The sequence below is a fragment of the Xenopus laevis genome, chromosome 9_10L (assembly GCF_017654675.1).
Source record: "Xenopus laevis strain J_2021 chromosome 9_10L, Xenopus_laevis_v10.1, whole genome shotgun sequence".
Classification (NCBI taxonomy): Eukaryota; Metazoa; Chordata; class Amphibia; order Anura; family Pipidae; genus Xenopus; species Xenopus laevis.
Genome location: NC_054387.1, coordinates 84,290,247 through 84,305,335, shown reverse-complemented (window position 1 = coordinate 84,305,335; position 15,089 = coordinate 84,290,247). Strand labels below are relative to the sequence as shown.

The following is a 15,089-nucleotide window of genomic DNA, read 5'->3' as shown; positions in this document are numbered from 1 at the left end:
CTTTCAACTGTTCTTATTTTTATTGGTTTCCTTGCAATAAACAATGTTCTCTCTTTCTGTGGCCACAGACACTAGTAACCAAAAAAACATTTCTCACTGATGCTTAATTTTATTATTTTTATTTATAATTGCAAGTTAGTTTTCCTATTCATCTTCTGTTTCAATTAACTAACCAACACTGTATTTTTGAGGGTCAGGATGGGAGTCACGTAGGTCACCCATCTCACCCCTACACACCACATAGCGTAGGTGCCAATCATGTGTGGATTTTTAATATGGCCCGGTGCAGAGTGCACTGTGCCATGGATGCAAGTGCTAAGTGAATGAGCATGTACTGGTGCATTTGTAAATAGCCCCTTATATGCTAGCTAATTTGACTTTTAGGGGGTTATTCATTAAGGTTGGAGTTGTGTTTTACATTAAAAATTCAAGTTTTTGAGGTGATGATTTTTTTGGTCAAAACATTTTCGGGTTAAACTTTTTTTTTGAGATTTATTAAAATACACCATCTAAAACCCATAACATCTTCAAATGGCCCCTTGAACCATTTGAAGATGTTATTAGCCTTCGTGTTGTTCATGTTTTTTTGTTTTTTTTTTGCAGGGTTTTGCCCCAAAACTGGATCAATTCAAACGTTGAGGGGTTTTTTTCGCCGAAAACTCAATTAATTTCAGTTTGAGGGTTTTGCAAATCAAACCCCCTGAATCAAGTTTTTTCCATTAGAGTTTTTTCTTAAATAAGAAACCATTAAGTTGTGTGTTCTGTTGAGGTATAAAAACGCTAACATTCAACCTTTGATAAATAACCCCCTTAGTCTTTTGTTGCATTATGTTTGTCTATGGAAAAAAAGCTCTGAGCAATTGACTTACATGGACTGTTGATAGATGGACTGTTAAGAGACATCACCAATGAAAAAAATGTTTTCAATTGAGGCCAGCATTCAGAAGTCCCATTCACACATGGCAAGCTCTGTGGAATGAATATGAGATAGTTAAGCACAAACACAGAATAAAAACTAACTTTCTAGTCATAATACATCAAAAGTCAACAAAAAGAGCCGCTTGGCTGAAACTCAGATTGTAAGATAACCATGATCATTCTGCATTCAGTTCTGGAGTGTTTGGAATGTGGCAATATTTTTGATTCACCTGACTCTGTACTGCCAGTGACCCAGGACTCAAAATGTCAGACAGGTCTTAATATGATGAATGAATGACAATTATTTGCTTTTAGAGGCTTTGTGACCTGCTAAATTAAACTAAACTGCTTTCTTATTCAATTTCGTCTAAGGTTTATTAGTAGAGCCATGGCAAATACATTTTACAATGTGCCCCAGGTTTTTAAGTGGATCAGATTACTTTGCCTATGACCCTAACAAAATGATTCTTCTCTTTTTCTAAATGTTTTCATGATTTTCAGACATACTGAACTTACTATAAAGTAGTACAGTAGAGCAATACCATTTGTAGGCTGCATCTACTAATGGATGATGCTACGAAGGATTTTTAGACCAAAACCTAAGGTACTAATGTGCTAATGTGCAGCTAAATTTAATATTATCGTTCACTTTTTACATGTTCACCTTTATTCCCTTTTACAGTTTTGGTTTATCTGTAATAACACAGGATAGGTAGGTACAATCACTTGTAATGGGAAGTGTCTCAGCTTGTTATGAGTTATGCCAATGGCTGGAAAACTGTGTACAAGTCTTAAAACACTTCAATTAAATATAGTTGAGAAAATCATCATGCAATAAGCTTTTGGATTGCTTTTCTAGTACACGGTCTTAACCCAGCTGTCATGAACTGTCATGATTGTGAAAAAGGACTAGATATAGATTTAAAGAGCCAAATGAGGGCCTACCTATATGGAAAATCCCAAGAAGCTCTGTATATTTGGGTTGAATAACGAGAAGTTTTTACTTAATAGGGTCTTACCTTGAACAATGAAATGCAGGCTTCAATCTCCTTAGTAAGATTCTGACCTGCCAACGTCTCCCACTGGCCAGAAACTTCAACATTTAAGGTGCTGTTTTGCACTGGAAAAGACATTTCTTTTAGTAAAATTTAATTATTAAATACCATGCAAATAATAATATGAAAGACATAATAATTCTAGGCATTACATTTAACATTCATACTTTATTATCACACCTGCCTCAGCCTGAGACAAAATGGAAGTGAAAATAATGTTTTTTCCTTATAGACAATCATGCTCAACTTCACCTGACTGGAATAACAATAATGGAGAAACTGTAACATTCAAGGTGCTGCTTTGCACATAATTATTCCAGGCATTAGATTTAAAATTCATACTTTATTGTCACACCCTCCTCAGACATAATGTGAAAATACTGTTTTTCCATAAAGACAAACCTGCTCAACTTCACCAGTCTGGAATTTACCTATTATTGTCCCTTACATTTACAAAGCAAAAACAGACGTAACGCTTCTGAACTGCTGTCACTTTGCACATATAAATATATAACAATTCTGCAGCTCATTTACTAACAGTTGCCAATATTGTCTCAGTGCATTAAACCATAAAAACCAACCAGATATTTGTTTTTAGTACTCTACCAGCAGAAAGATAATTGCTGATTATTTGTGAGGGATCACTGCACTTTGGCAATATTTGCCAGCATTAGTAATAGTAGTAATAGGCAAGCAATGTACACTGGCAATAGTAAAATGAGTGCCTTGTGGTTAATTCATATACAAGTGTTTCCCTTTTCTCTCTAATTTCTGCCCTGTGTAGTCGCATATTGCCACTGACACCTGTGTATGCAAAACATTATTTTGCACAACATTAATTTACACAAAGAACCTCATGTTAGGGTTATAGCAACTTGGGCAAACCTGACATCAGATGCACCACTATAGGACGTCATTTATCAACACTGGGCAAATTTGCCCATGGGCAGTAACCCATGGCAACCAATCAAATTGCTGCATTCATTGTTCTACTTGTAGCTGCCTTCAAAAAGCTAATTACTGATTGTTTGCTATAGTTAACTGCCCATGGGCAAATTTGCCCAGTGTTGATAAATGAACCCCTATGTGTTTATTGTGATGTTATGAGTTACTGTACTGGGTCCATAACTGCCCATGCCTCTACATATCTCACAGTATTTTCATATTTTTACCTATTTTTTCTATCCTTAGGATGAACTTAATGCAGGAATTGATATCTGCAGGTTCCTGGATTACTGGAGGTACTTCTACAGTCAGCGCTCCACCAAAGGGAAAACTGAGAATGGGGGGGGGGGGGGAGAAAGTAACAAATAAGGAAAAATCTGTGTCAGTGTTTAGATGAAATAAACCATGTTATGTACAGAGGGACACAAACAAAATGTCATAATTTAAATAAATTCTAACTTACAAAATATGATATTGTTAATATTGTTTCTTAGTAGGGTTAAGGAAGCTAATAGTGATGATTTACCATTACCACTATTTAAATCCCATTATGGTACTGCAAAATGGTCCAGTGCCAGTCTTAGTTTGCATGCAAAAGTATTAACATAATTGCATAATCATACATGCATAATAATTACATAAACCTCTTTGGCTAATTACCCCATTAATAAATATTTCCAAGAATCTGTAGTAGTTCTGGGAATTAATAATTCCTTTCCGCATAATTTGTATTTATAAATATGGATTTAAACAGCCAAATGCCATAGCCCTAAGAGAACATGGCTGAAAGCAATTCCAGGCCTATTCAATGCCATGTTTTATTCTAATATTTAACCATGTGGTGTGTTATTACAGATAATCGGTTTTGGGATTCTCACCTTTTTGGATCCTTGATATACTGTGGTAACATAAGAAGCTGATTCCAAAACGCAGTGTTATTTTGTACTTTTTGAAACTCAGTTGACACTGTCTGCATTGTACTGAGGAGTACGGTCATATTTAAGCCAATCTTTAATGAGACAAAAGAAAGAACATACATATTTTAAAAGTTGTATCACATTTATAAATTCATACACAGTTAAAACATTTTTTAGTGCATTGCATACCACTATATACTGTTTGTTTAAGATCAAATGTGGGCAACACATTGCAAACTGCAAAAATCAGAATTCCCAATTTTTGTCTTTTTTTTCCAGACATCTTGCATAATATCCTTTGCTACATCATTTTGGGTAGGAGCATATGATTTCACTTGCTTACTTTCCATTTAGGCGCAATAAAGTATTTTTAAGCAAACACCTTTGCATGTAGGTGAGGCAACCGAAGGGAACCTTAAATGTAATGCCTGATAAAAGGGTGTGGGGGGCAATTTATGATTACTTGAGCCTTTCTGTGGGCTTTCTTAAAGGAGATGTATACCCACTACGAATTTAAATGGTAAAATAGTAAGGCTGTAGCTTCCACTTAATCACTTAGGATTCTTTCTCCTCCTCTTACCCACTCAGCCCCCTCCTTAGGAATTGACTTTGGCTGTTGGCTACTTGGCATGCTCAGTGCTTCTCAACTCAGTTTAGTAAACATGCCCTCCAGTCTAGCAGCTAATGAAGAGATGGCATTGCTGTTTCCCATAAAAACTCAGCTCTAGCTATCTGCTAATATGTTTTCTCCTTACCTCCTCTCCTGAGCTCAGTTTAACCATTACATTGCTCAATCCAAGCAGGACTTTTTAAGTTGTGTAAGCCTGCATTCTTCAGTGCATGAATTTTACAGCACATGTGTGCTGTTTGAAAATGTAAACCTCACTGATGATGTGGATGAGGGAAAATGGCCATTGGGTGAAAGCTGCTATTTTTTTTTAGGAAAATGTGATGCACTGGTAAACGGAGGGCATATATGCAGTACAAATGATGCGGAGATTTGCCCAACTTATATACATGTTAGTAAAATGTAGGGTTTACATGTCCTTTAAATAAGAAAAAGTTTGGCAATTAAAAGTTGAGAAACTTTTTCTTATTTAAGAAAACCTGCTTGGGGGAAAATACAGGTATGTCAACTAACAAGCTTTTTTTTTCCTGAAACTCCGCCTGACTTCCTTAACTCAAACTGGTTTTCCTTTATGATTGCTTAAGCTGAAAATTAATCAAATCTTGCAGCAGAAACCAATTGCTATTGAAAAATACACATGAGCAATTAAGCACCTATTTTCATTATTAGCTAATTTGCTTAAAATTTGCATGTACTGGTGCTTGCAAGACTGAGCAGCTGCCAGCCAGAAGTGCAAGGAGATGGCTCCAAAACAATAGTACATATGGGAAATAGTGTCTGTTTCAGATATACAGAGACTAAATGGATTTAACTTGAATCTCAAGTTAAGGGCTCTCCAGGCAAAATACAAACAGCTTTCCCAAACTGAACAAATAAATGCTGGCGAAGTAACAAGCACATTGGTATTCTATTTCACATATCATGGACAAGCCCTCTAGGAAAACTTTTTTGGTCTTCACTGTCTTGGGCCACTGGTGGGGCATGGTTTGAGGATCACTGCTGTAACCCCTGCAAGTTTAACATGGCATGTGTACATCTAGTCCCATGCAGGTTCCAGGGCAATGCTATCATTGACAACAAACAGCACAAAAATATATTTATTTTTCATTTCATTGATATTCATTGGAATGGACGAAACACTGGAATGCCATGACTTTCAAATTACCTGGTTTATTGCCAGTTTTATAAACTGGGTCAGTGATGTTATGTTTTTGCAGAAGTCCTGGGAGCTGCTGGTTTGATTGGGTGACAATAATGATATAGCAGAAAGGCAAAGAGCTCCATTTACATCTCCTGAAAGCAACCTCTGTATCACCATCTAGAAACAGTAGAATATAGGAATGAAAGGTTATACTGTGAATACACAAGGTCTATTTTCCACTGAAATAGTAGTGGAATTAGCAGTGCCAAGCTTCCCATAAACCTACAGACTCAGTAGGAACACAGTGCATACTAATATAGTTCATAAATTATTAGAAATTACAACACAACAAGCAGTTATTTAGCTGTTATAGGCCAATTAGAACATTGGTAGAATTGTTTTTAATTTGGTTATGAGATAAAACTTTAATATTACATTTTTACTTTTGTGACAGTTCCCCTTTCACTCTTCTCAAACATAAGTGTACAAACAAAACATATAAGCAGACTGAATGCAACTAATATACATATTTGTTAGAAGGTGATGACGATCTATAGCACAGATTGTCCCAGACCAGTATTACATTGTCATTGGTGAATATGAAAAAGGCATTTATACCGGCTATATTAATAGCAAGCTGATGGTATTTAAACTGCATTGGTTTTATTGCATTAGAGATTTCTTCAGTGTTACACCCAGCAACATTATGGGGTCTATTAACTAAAACTCGAATTAATTACATTTTTTTCTTAAAACAAATTGGACCAAACTCCCTTCCACAAATTGAACTCATTTATCACTAATCTTCTCGAAAAAGAGTGAAAAAAATTATACAAAAAACTGAGCCTCAATTTGTATTGTACATTTGATGCTCCGTAAACGTGATTTTATTTGATTATTGAACAAAAACCCAGACTTTATTAGATTATCCAGCGCAGATCACAATGTCAAGAAACAACTTCAGGGACATCTGCCATTGACTTTTACATGACCTCGACAGGTCTGAGATGGAGTACATTCGGATTCAGATTTTTAGCAGCTTTGGGGTATAATAAATCTCTAAAAAATATTTTCACGAACAATTTGAGTTTTCCCATAAAAAATCTACCAGAAAAAATGAAGGTTTAATAAATAGGCCCCAATGTTAATATATGGCTGCTATAATTTGTAAATTAAGTCCAGATATTTTTACCTTGGATTGGAATAATGATAGCAAATATTTGATTGGTTGCAAAGTTTGCTCCTGCCAAAACCAGTTGTGTTCTCTAGCCCTTTGAATGAAATAGATTGAGTTATGGTTTACCTGTGCAGTATTTACATTTTCGGTGAGATTGCTCAGCGGACTTGTGTTATTTTGATTTGTTTTGTTTTGCCCTATGTAGAAGAAGAATGAGTATTCAATGTTATTGATGTTTTCAATATGATATGGTTATTTTATGCACATTGTAACAGAATAATTCATTGTGACTTGTTATTTTCCTGAAAGAGCAACAATTCCATTCATCTGTAACTGGTGTCTTAAGGCACCTTAAGACACCAGTTTTTTCTATTATTTGATCAATTAGTGGGCGTACAAAACTGGTTGACTAAATACTGGTTGAATTAACCATGTGTAAGAATATTATGATCAGACCATTTACATATAGTTTGCTATCTATATGTCAAACACAGAGTAATAAGGTGTTAACTAGCACATACCCAATGAAGATGATGTGTTGTCTGATGCTCTTATCAAGAACGTGGCACCTCCCCCTCCAGAATCAACTGAGCGCTTTTGTATTCTGGCAACAAACAAGTGTAAATTATATTATATTATAACTGAGAAAATGATCCGAACAAACTAAATCTATAAGGCAAGTGAGTGACGTGACCTTTGTTCACTTCCTTCAAAGTCAGACAGATATCGAAGGCACCAGTAAAACTGAGTATTAAAAGGGGCCTCTCTGGCTATTTTTTGATACCTGCACTTAAGTTCATCTTTAAATTGGCTATAAGTATGTTGTAGATGAACCAGATTTCCAATTTTATGTTTATAGCCTTTTTGAATTAGGCCTTCATATTGGTTCTTTACAGCTTGCAATATAAACTTCTTACAACTTTTTTAGAACTTAACTTTCTATAGAGAACCTGACTTATTCATCTTCCATCCACCACTCAGCACTCCACAACGTCTTTGAGAAATTGAAATGCCTTTATTGGTGTAGCTTTTACAGCCCTCACACTACAATGCCCCATATATCAAGCTTGATTTATTATCTTAATTAAAGGTCACAGTGGGCTTGAAATGTTGCAGTGTAGTCTGTACAAAAATGTACCATTAAAGGCATTTTAATTTCTTATAGATGTGTTGGAGGGCTATCTCAAGTAGTGCAAGTTGTATCACCTGTGGAAAAGTGACTACGGTGGGACATGCATCCACTCAACATAGTTTGTCTATTAAGGTACTGACAAGTTTTTTCTTATGCATTCTGATATCCAAACTACTGCTAGGTTAGAAGCAGGGGCCTAACTACATTGGAAGCAGACCCTGCAGGGGGGCCAGGAAGTATAGGGGGCCCCATGAGGCCCTAATTCATGACAATTTCAACATATATTGGTAAAACAGCACAACTCCTGCAAATGATAGGGGTCCTAAAATTAATTTGCTGTGGAGCCCATTAGCATATAGTTTAGTTTTCTTGACACCAGAAAGCATTTGAAATTTCAAACTGTAGAGCTGAAAACAAAATATAATAAAAAAAAGTCACAATAGTAAAGAACAACTGAATATTATCTTGAAATACCATTGTCTACATCACACATAAATTAATTTGAAGGTGATTTACTCCTTAAAAATAAATAACCCCCTGAAAAATGTTATTCCAATGGGATGTCCATATTATACATATCACCCTATACCTATCATTATCACCTGAAAATGGGCACCACTTTTGGTGTACATTATGCATGTTTGGCTACTTACAATGCTTCCCATTGCTGTCAGTGGGAGGTAGTGTTTCTTATATTCCAATACTCCAGTTTTATACAATAACATCAAGTACATATTTTAATCTGAGTCTCATTGTACTATACATGGCAGGCGGCAAAGTGCCATACACCCTTACCTTTGGGTTGCCATAACCCTACAGATTCCCAGAGAGCATTAATATAGTTAATCTGTATCCTCCTGTGAATACAGAGTTGCCTGCATTTATAATGGAAACAAAGGCAGCTTCCACCTGAATGACATGAAACCTAGGGAGTGCTATTGGGTGAAGGATTTAAGAGGAGCCTGTGATTGCCCTGGGTCTATGTAGAGGGCTCCCTTGCTCCTGTGTCCATTGTGCTTTGCACTTTGCAGTTTGGACCAGAAATCCCATGGGTACAAGTCCTCTGTGGAGGGGTGCAAATTACCTTCCCTTAGCTTTCTTTCATTTGCGCCTGTGGGTTTTGTAGAATCAGCCTTCTGTACTCATTTACTAACATAGGATTACAATTGTACTAGTGTCATCAAAAGTAGCCAACTATATATTCGTTTTGACCACTCCGCTAAAAGATACAACATGAAAGCAAATAACAAACTGGTTGTTGTTAGTGAGTATATATTTAAGGCTACTTGATCACAAAAAAATAATTGCTCCTAGAAAATCTAGCTAGAAAAGACAACACTGACTGCATATACTGTAACTGTAAAACAAACACTACAGTCTACCAACCTGCATGTGTAAGAATTGTCTCTAATTTTTCAAACAACACAATTTTGGTGGAAGTTTGCACCACTAAATCTAAGTAAACCCTAATATTGCCTGCGACCGCTGGCTGCTTAACAAACAGCATGCCACAACAAAACCGATGCAACCACCAGATGATAGGGACCCTTTACCATTAAATCCCTGGGTTTTGTGCAAATAAGTTATACTGAACACGTGTTTAGTTCTGTGTGTGGCCATCACATTTGTTAAGATTCTATAAGCACCATGATTACAATTTTATTTTTTTAATTTGTCATATTTATGGTCAATCACCACCAGAGGGTAGTATTGTGTGTGTTTAGTGTTACCAATTTCGCTACAGTATTTTTGGGTACCATTTGAACAGCTGTGTGATCTGCAGCTCAAAGCTACTTGAAATGTGTGTGTGTGTTTGTGCTATTCTTTAATAAATGTATACATATGAAAGGGAGCTGCGATTATTTTCCTAGGCAGAGGCTACACCTACTACAGTTGGTAGAGCCAAGCAATCATGTCCACTAATGTAGTCCTACTGATTTTTGCTAAGGTATTGATTCTTATGTCTTAACGTACTACCTACATACAATGCGGATATTTTTGTGTTACTAAAATTATGTCGTGACACCATTCCACTTACCTGCTTGTTGTGCTAGTAAATATTGTAGTAGGCAGGTAGGACATTTTTTGACAACCTGTCTCACAGAGGAAGTTCTGAAGAAAGGGTACCATCCCTGTGCTCTGCAGGTTGCGCGGAGCCAAGTAGCCTGCAAATAAAAAGTAATGAATTAGAGGGGAAACCATTTTCCCATTTGGGAATACCTGAGCCGTGATAAGAATAACAAGTGAACAATAACAGTGAAAAAGCCTCACCAGGAACTGTCATTAAAAGGGGTTGTTCGCTTTTAAGTTAACTATTAGTATATTATAGAATGTCCTATACTTAGCAGCTTTTCAGTTGGTCTTAATTTCATAGTTTTTAATCATCTGCTTCTCCAAGGTTATTCCAGCTGTTCAACGAGGGTCACTAACCCCAGCAGCCAGAAAACCATTTTTCTGTGAAGTTATAGTACTGTTATTTTTTAATTTATATGTAGACTGTATAGAGCAATATTCTGAGACAATTTGCAATTGGTTTTAATTGTTTATTATTTGTGGTTTTTGGGTTATTTTGTTTTATATTCAGCAGCTCTCCAGTTTGCAATGTCAGTAAACTGGTTGCTAGGGTCCAAATTACCCTAGCAACCATGCATTGATTTTTATGAGAATATGGAATATTAATAGGGGATGGTCTGAATGGAAAGATGAGAAATAAAAATTAGTAGTAACAATAAATTTGAAGCCTTACAGAGCATTTGATTTTAGACAGGGTCAGTGACCCCCCTTTGAAAGCTGGAAAGAGTTAGAAGAAGAAAGCAAATAATTCAGAAACTATACAAAATAAATAATGAAGACCAATTAAGTGCAAGAGAACTCTCAAGTTAGAATCCTGTCTGCCCTGTGAATAACCTGTTTTTTTTTCATTATGGTCATTGCGCGCAGCATAAATACATTTTTTTCTAAAAAGGAATGCATAATTGGCACCATGTTTACCTTCCTGATGTTTAAATACGGTGTAATATATGCAAGCCAAAAATTCCTGGAATGTTACAAAATAAATAATAAAGACCAATTGAAAAGTTGCTTAGAATTGCCCATTCTATAACATAATAACAGTTAACTTAAAGGTGAACCACCCATTTAACAACCAGACAGTTGCTTCAATCCCATGTTGGATAGCTGCTGAACAAAAAGCTCAATAAATTAAAAAAGCACAACAAAATAAAAATTGAAAACCATTTTAGATACCCTGATTTTAAGTTTCCCCTCAGTTTACACTACTTTTTTGTGGTCCCTTCAATATATACTACAAAATGTATTTCCCTGAATTTACACCATTTTTTTCTGGTCCCCTGAAAAAGCTAAAATGGGGGTTCTATTGTACTCTTAGGGGGTTATTTATCAAGGTCCGAATTTATCTCAATATCGGCTGCTACAAACTTCGATCCAACCCGCTCGTGTTTTTAACGCTTATTTATTATTACATTTTCCTGAAAATTTGCTTTATGAGTCTATTATGAGTCCAAAGTCTATTATGAGTCCAAAGCATATCACTTTAATTGTACTGCCTCCTTCTTAAATCATTCATAGAAACATTTATGCAAGGAGAATCTGTTCAATGTATATATTTTTAGAATGAAAACACAGTCTTATGTTCTTAAGTTTTTTTATTGTCTTTAGATCTGCAGTTTTAATTTCTTGGCAGTATATGCTAAAAATTCTGCAGTATAAGCTCTGCACACTGATTATGTAGAGAAAGGAGTGATGAAATATGAATGTCTACAATTTACTTCGATAATAACTTTTAATGTAGGGGGAGTCAATTTACTTTGGCGAAAAGACACCAAGTAGGCAGCCAGATTTACCTGTGAGCTGCTAGAACTGACAGGGTAATAAATAACATAATTCTATAGGATTTTTTTCTGATGCTGCAATTCTTTTAAGAAGTTCTTTAAGCGATTATGTGGCAGTAGTTATATCTGTTAGGAGGTAATCCTGCCATAGCCCTAATTATGTGTCTACTTTTGATGGTAAGAGAATGTGACTGAAGAGGATGACATTTAGGAATTTTTAACACTTATCCGAAGAAGTTATTCTAATACGCCCTTAGTTGAAATTGCAAAATCTTTTCCATTACTGGAATTTATCAAATCTACAGTGTTTGTGTATCTTGCAAAATGGACCAATCTTTAGAAAGGAAGAGGTGCACTGTATGTCATTTATAATTCTCACAGTAATATTCCACTATTTGTTCCAACTACTTATAGATCATCTTCTTAGATTATTTGATATAATAACATCATATATAACTGTGTAATCTGACAAGAGCACAAAGCTACAATTCCAAGTATCAAACATGTAGGTGTGCCATTTTTATATTAATTTTCTTAATCCTTAATGGGAAACAATCTGTGGTCTGAGATTTGATACTGCTGCTTTTCTAGATTGGGGAGACAGAAAACATAACCTATTTCCTTGTGTGACGTTTGTGGTTAGGCTGCTTTTCTCAACAGCAACAAAAAAGTTGTATTAGTAACACTATTTTAAATATCATTTTATGATAATGTCATTCCCAGCACTTGGCTTCTGGTATATTTGTTACCAATTTATCATTTTTACTCCTTTTTTTGTTTAAAACACCTGAACTTTGCAGGTGCAGCTAACTTTTAAAAGTATATAATAAAAGTCATACATTGTTTAAAAGTGCACAAGATGAAGGGGATTATTTATTAAAGGTCGAGTTGTTTTTTACCCGAAAAATTTGAGTTTTCGATGGTATTTTTCCAGTCAAAATTTGCATTTTTGGGTTAAAAATAAACTTGAATTTTTCAAGATTTATTATACTCCAAAGCTGGAAATAGTATGAATCCATAAATACTCCCGCTAAAACCTGTCGAAAACGTTCATGTAGTCCTACCCTAATACACAAGTAGTCATGAATATCTTTTAAATTCTATCCTTGTAAATGGTGTAGTGATGTAATTTCTGTCACATGACTCATTGAATCTTGTGTATTTTAATAAATAATGTACCTCCTAATGTAAAATATGAGGATATTCAATATATTTATATTTCAACACCACTACTACTCTAGTATCATTCCATGCAGGTCTTTGTAAAATGTACAATGTAATTTAAGTATTTTATGAAGAATGTTGCACCATGATATGCATATTGTTGCTCCTATTTATGAACTGAAATACATTTCCCAGTTAAGGCTTAAACGCTACAGTAGCTGCATGATTTCAACTCATTTTATTATCTACCCCAGGAATGCTGCAGGTTTGGCATAAATTCGCAGGCAACATGATATGCATCTTGCTGCACTGGTCAGACCAGCTTTGTATAGAACAGCAGTGTATACTAACATTGGCTGTTTATGGTGAGTCTCCTGCAACCCCTTTCATAATGTATAATGTTTTTTTCAATAGATAATATTAATTAAAATGAGATGCATCACTAATTCAACCACACTTTCTCTGCAGTAGTATTTACCACATTATTTTACTGATTATATACTTTATTAACAGATTTATGGTGAATATAACAATTTGTGTAATTTTGTTCAGGGTGGAAATCATTGTTATTGCTATTAGAAGAGCTCCTGTAAAATTACAAGCAAGAACATAATGTTCACCTGTATTTCAGCAGCAATAGGTGTATTAATCCTTCTCTGAGTGTTATGCTGAGTCACAACTAAGCCCTGTTCATGGTATGTATCCTTTTTTTCCCTGTCTCGTCATGTAAGGTCACCCCAGTATGGGGGGCATGGCCTTCCAAAATACAACTGGCCATTGGTCTTTGGATAATTCAGGTACTGCACTAAACATAACATGCCTAATGCTCATAGTTCTAACAGTCCAACCAATTTGCATTAACTATAGGATACAATTAAAGCAAATCACAATTTTGGGTCATAAAGTTTGTCAAACTCCATATTAGCCCTTTCAATCCCAGACCCACTAGGTGACACATTCCTATAAGCAGTGAGTTGCAGCTTGATATTAACTTTTTTTGTTTTTTGTTTTTTTTTTACCCAGCAAGAGGCTACTGGAAAGAGCCCCCTCCCAAAAACTTGCAGATGTCCCAGATGGAAGTGGAAGAGCTCTAAGTGGCGCAAAAAATTGTGACACATCCCAATAAGCAGTGGGTTACAACTTGCTATTAAACTGTATGTTTTTAACCCAAGCAAGAAACTACTTGGAAACAACCCCCCTCCACAAAACTGTCATATGCAGATGTCAGAGATGCAAGTGCAAACTACATTTTGCCCCTTAAGGGAATGTCAAACTAAAAAAAAAAAAATTTGTATAATAAAAAAAAACATATTTGCAACCAACACATATCTCTACTCTGCACATTGGAGTTACCAAATCAGTTTAAAACAGTAATCAAACACAGGCATTTGTGATATTGTGACATTGTAGTCAGCAGCTACTTTTATTCTTTTTGGGTGAACCACTCGTAAGCTTATATTTGCCATACAATAAAATGGATTCATAAGAGAAAGACATCCTAACTGAGTCAAAGGGATATTTATTACATAGTTGTGATAGCATTTTTTTTAAATTAACTTCTCTCTTCACCCACTGTTCTAATGACGCACAATATTATACAGCACACAGCATTACAGCACACAGCATTTCTTTTAGAAGCCATGGAAAGCGTTCCTTTATATATGTCACAAATCCCCCAGGGAATGAAATGCGATGTCATGATGTGCTACTGACACATCACTGGTTAAGGCTGTAGAGGGGGATCACTCTGCAAGGTAAAGTATTACTAGACAAGCCATTGTTTCCCCTACCACCGACTATTTCAATTCAAGATTTGAAAAGGTACTTTCAGATCTTTCATTATTTGTAGGAATAGAAATTGGATGTAATTGGCAGTTTTTGTATTAAAAGGTCCGCATATGATATGCAACCTACCTGCCCCCTGTACTGTAGTTGGTCATTTTTCAAAAGGGAAACAGAAGTATACTTAGCACATGGAAACCTGCACTGAGATGGTGTTAAGCGGTGGGTGGGGGGCTTTAATGGTAGTTGATCCTCCATTGGGTAGAAAGCCAATTGAGACTTTGTTTTTTTTTAGTTTGCACATTTCCTTAAAGGGATACTGTCATGGGAAAAAAAAATTTTTTTTCAAAATGAATCAGTTAATAGTGCTGCTCCAGCA

General features: G+C 35.6%; 1 protein-coding gene across 1 annotated transcript in view; it reads right to left on the bottom strand.

Annotated features, from left to right (window-relative positions):
• The window catches only part of LOC108701422, a 98,898-nt gene that overhangs the window by 73,552 nt on the left and 10,257 nt on the right, over positions 1-15,089 (bottom strand). The window contains exons 3-10 of the mRNA XM_018236080.2: positions 9,952-10,078; positions 7,303-7,385; positions 6,908-6,978; positions 5,629-5,781; positions 3,797-3,927; positions 3,146-3,249; positions 1,938-2,038; positions 870-969 (exon numbers count right to left, since the gene is read on the bottom strand). Coding sequence (XP_018091569.1) covers positions 870-969; positions 1,938-2,038; positions 3,146-3,249; positions 3,797-3,927; positions 5,629-5,781; positions 6,908-6,978; positions 7,303-7,385; positions 9,952-10,078 — 870 coding nt within the window. The remainder of the gene's footprint in view (positions 1-869; positions 970-1,937; positions 2,039-3,145; positions 3,250-3,796; positions 3,928-5,628; positions 5,782-6,907; positions 6,979-7,302; positions 7,386-9,951; positions 10,079-15,089) is intronic.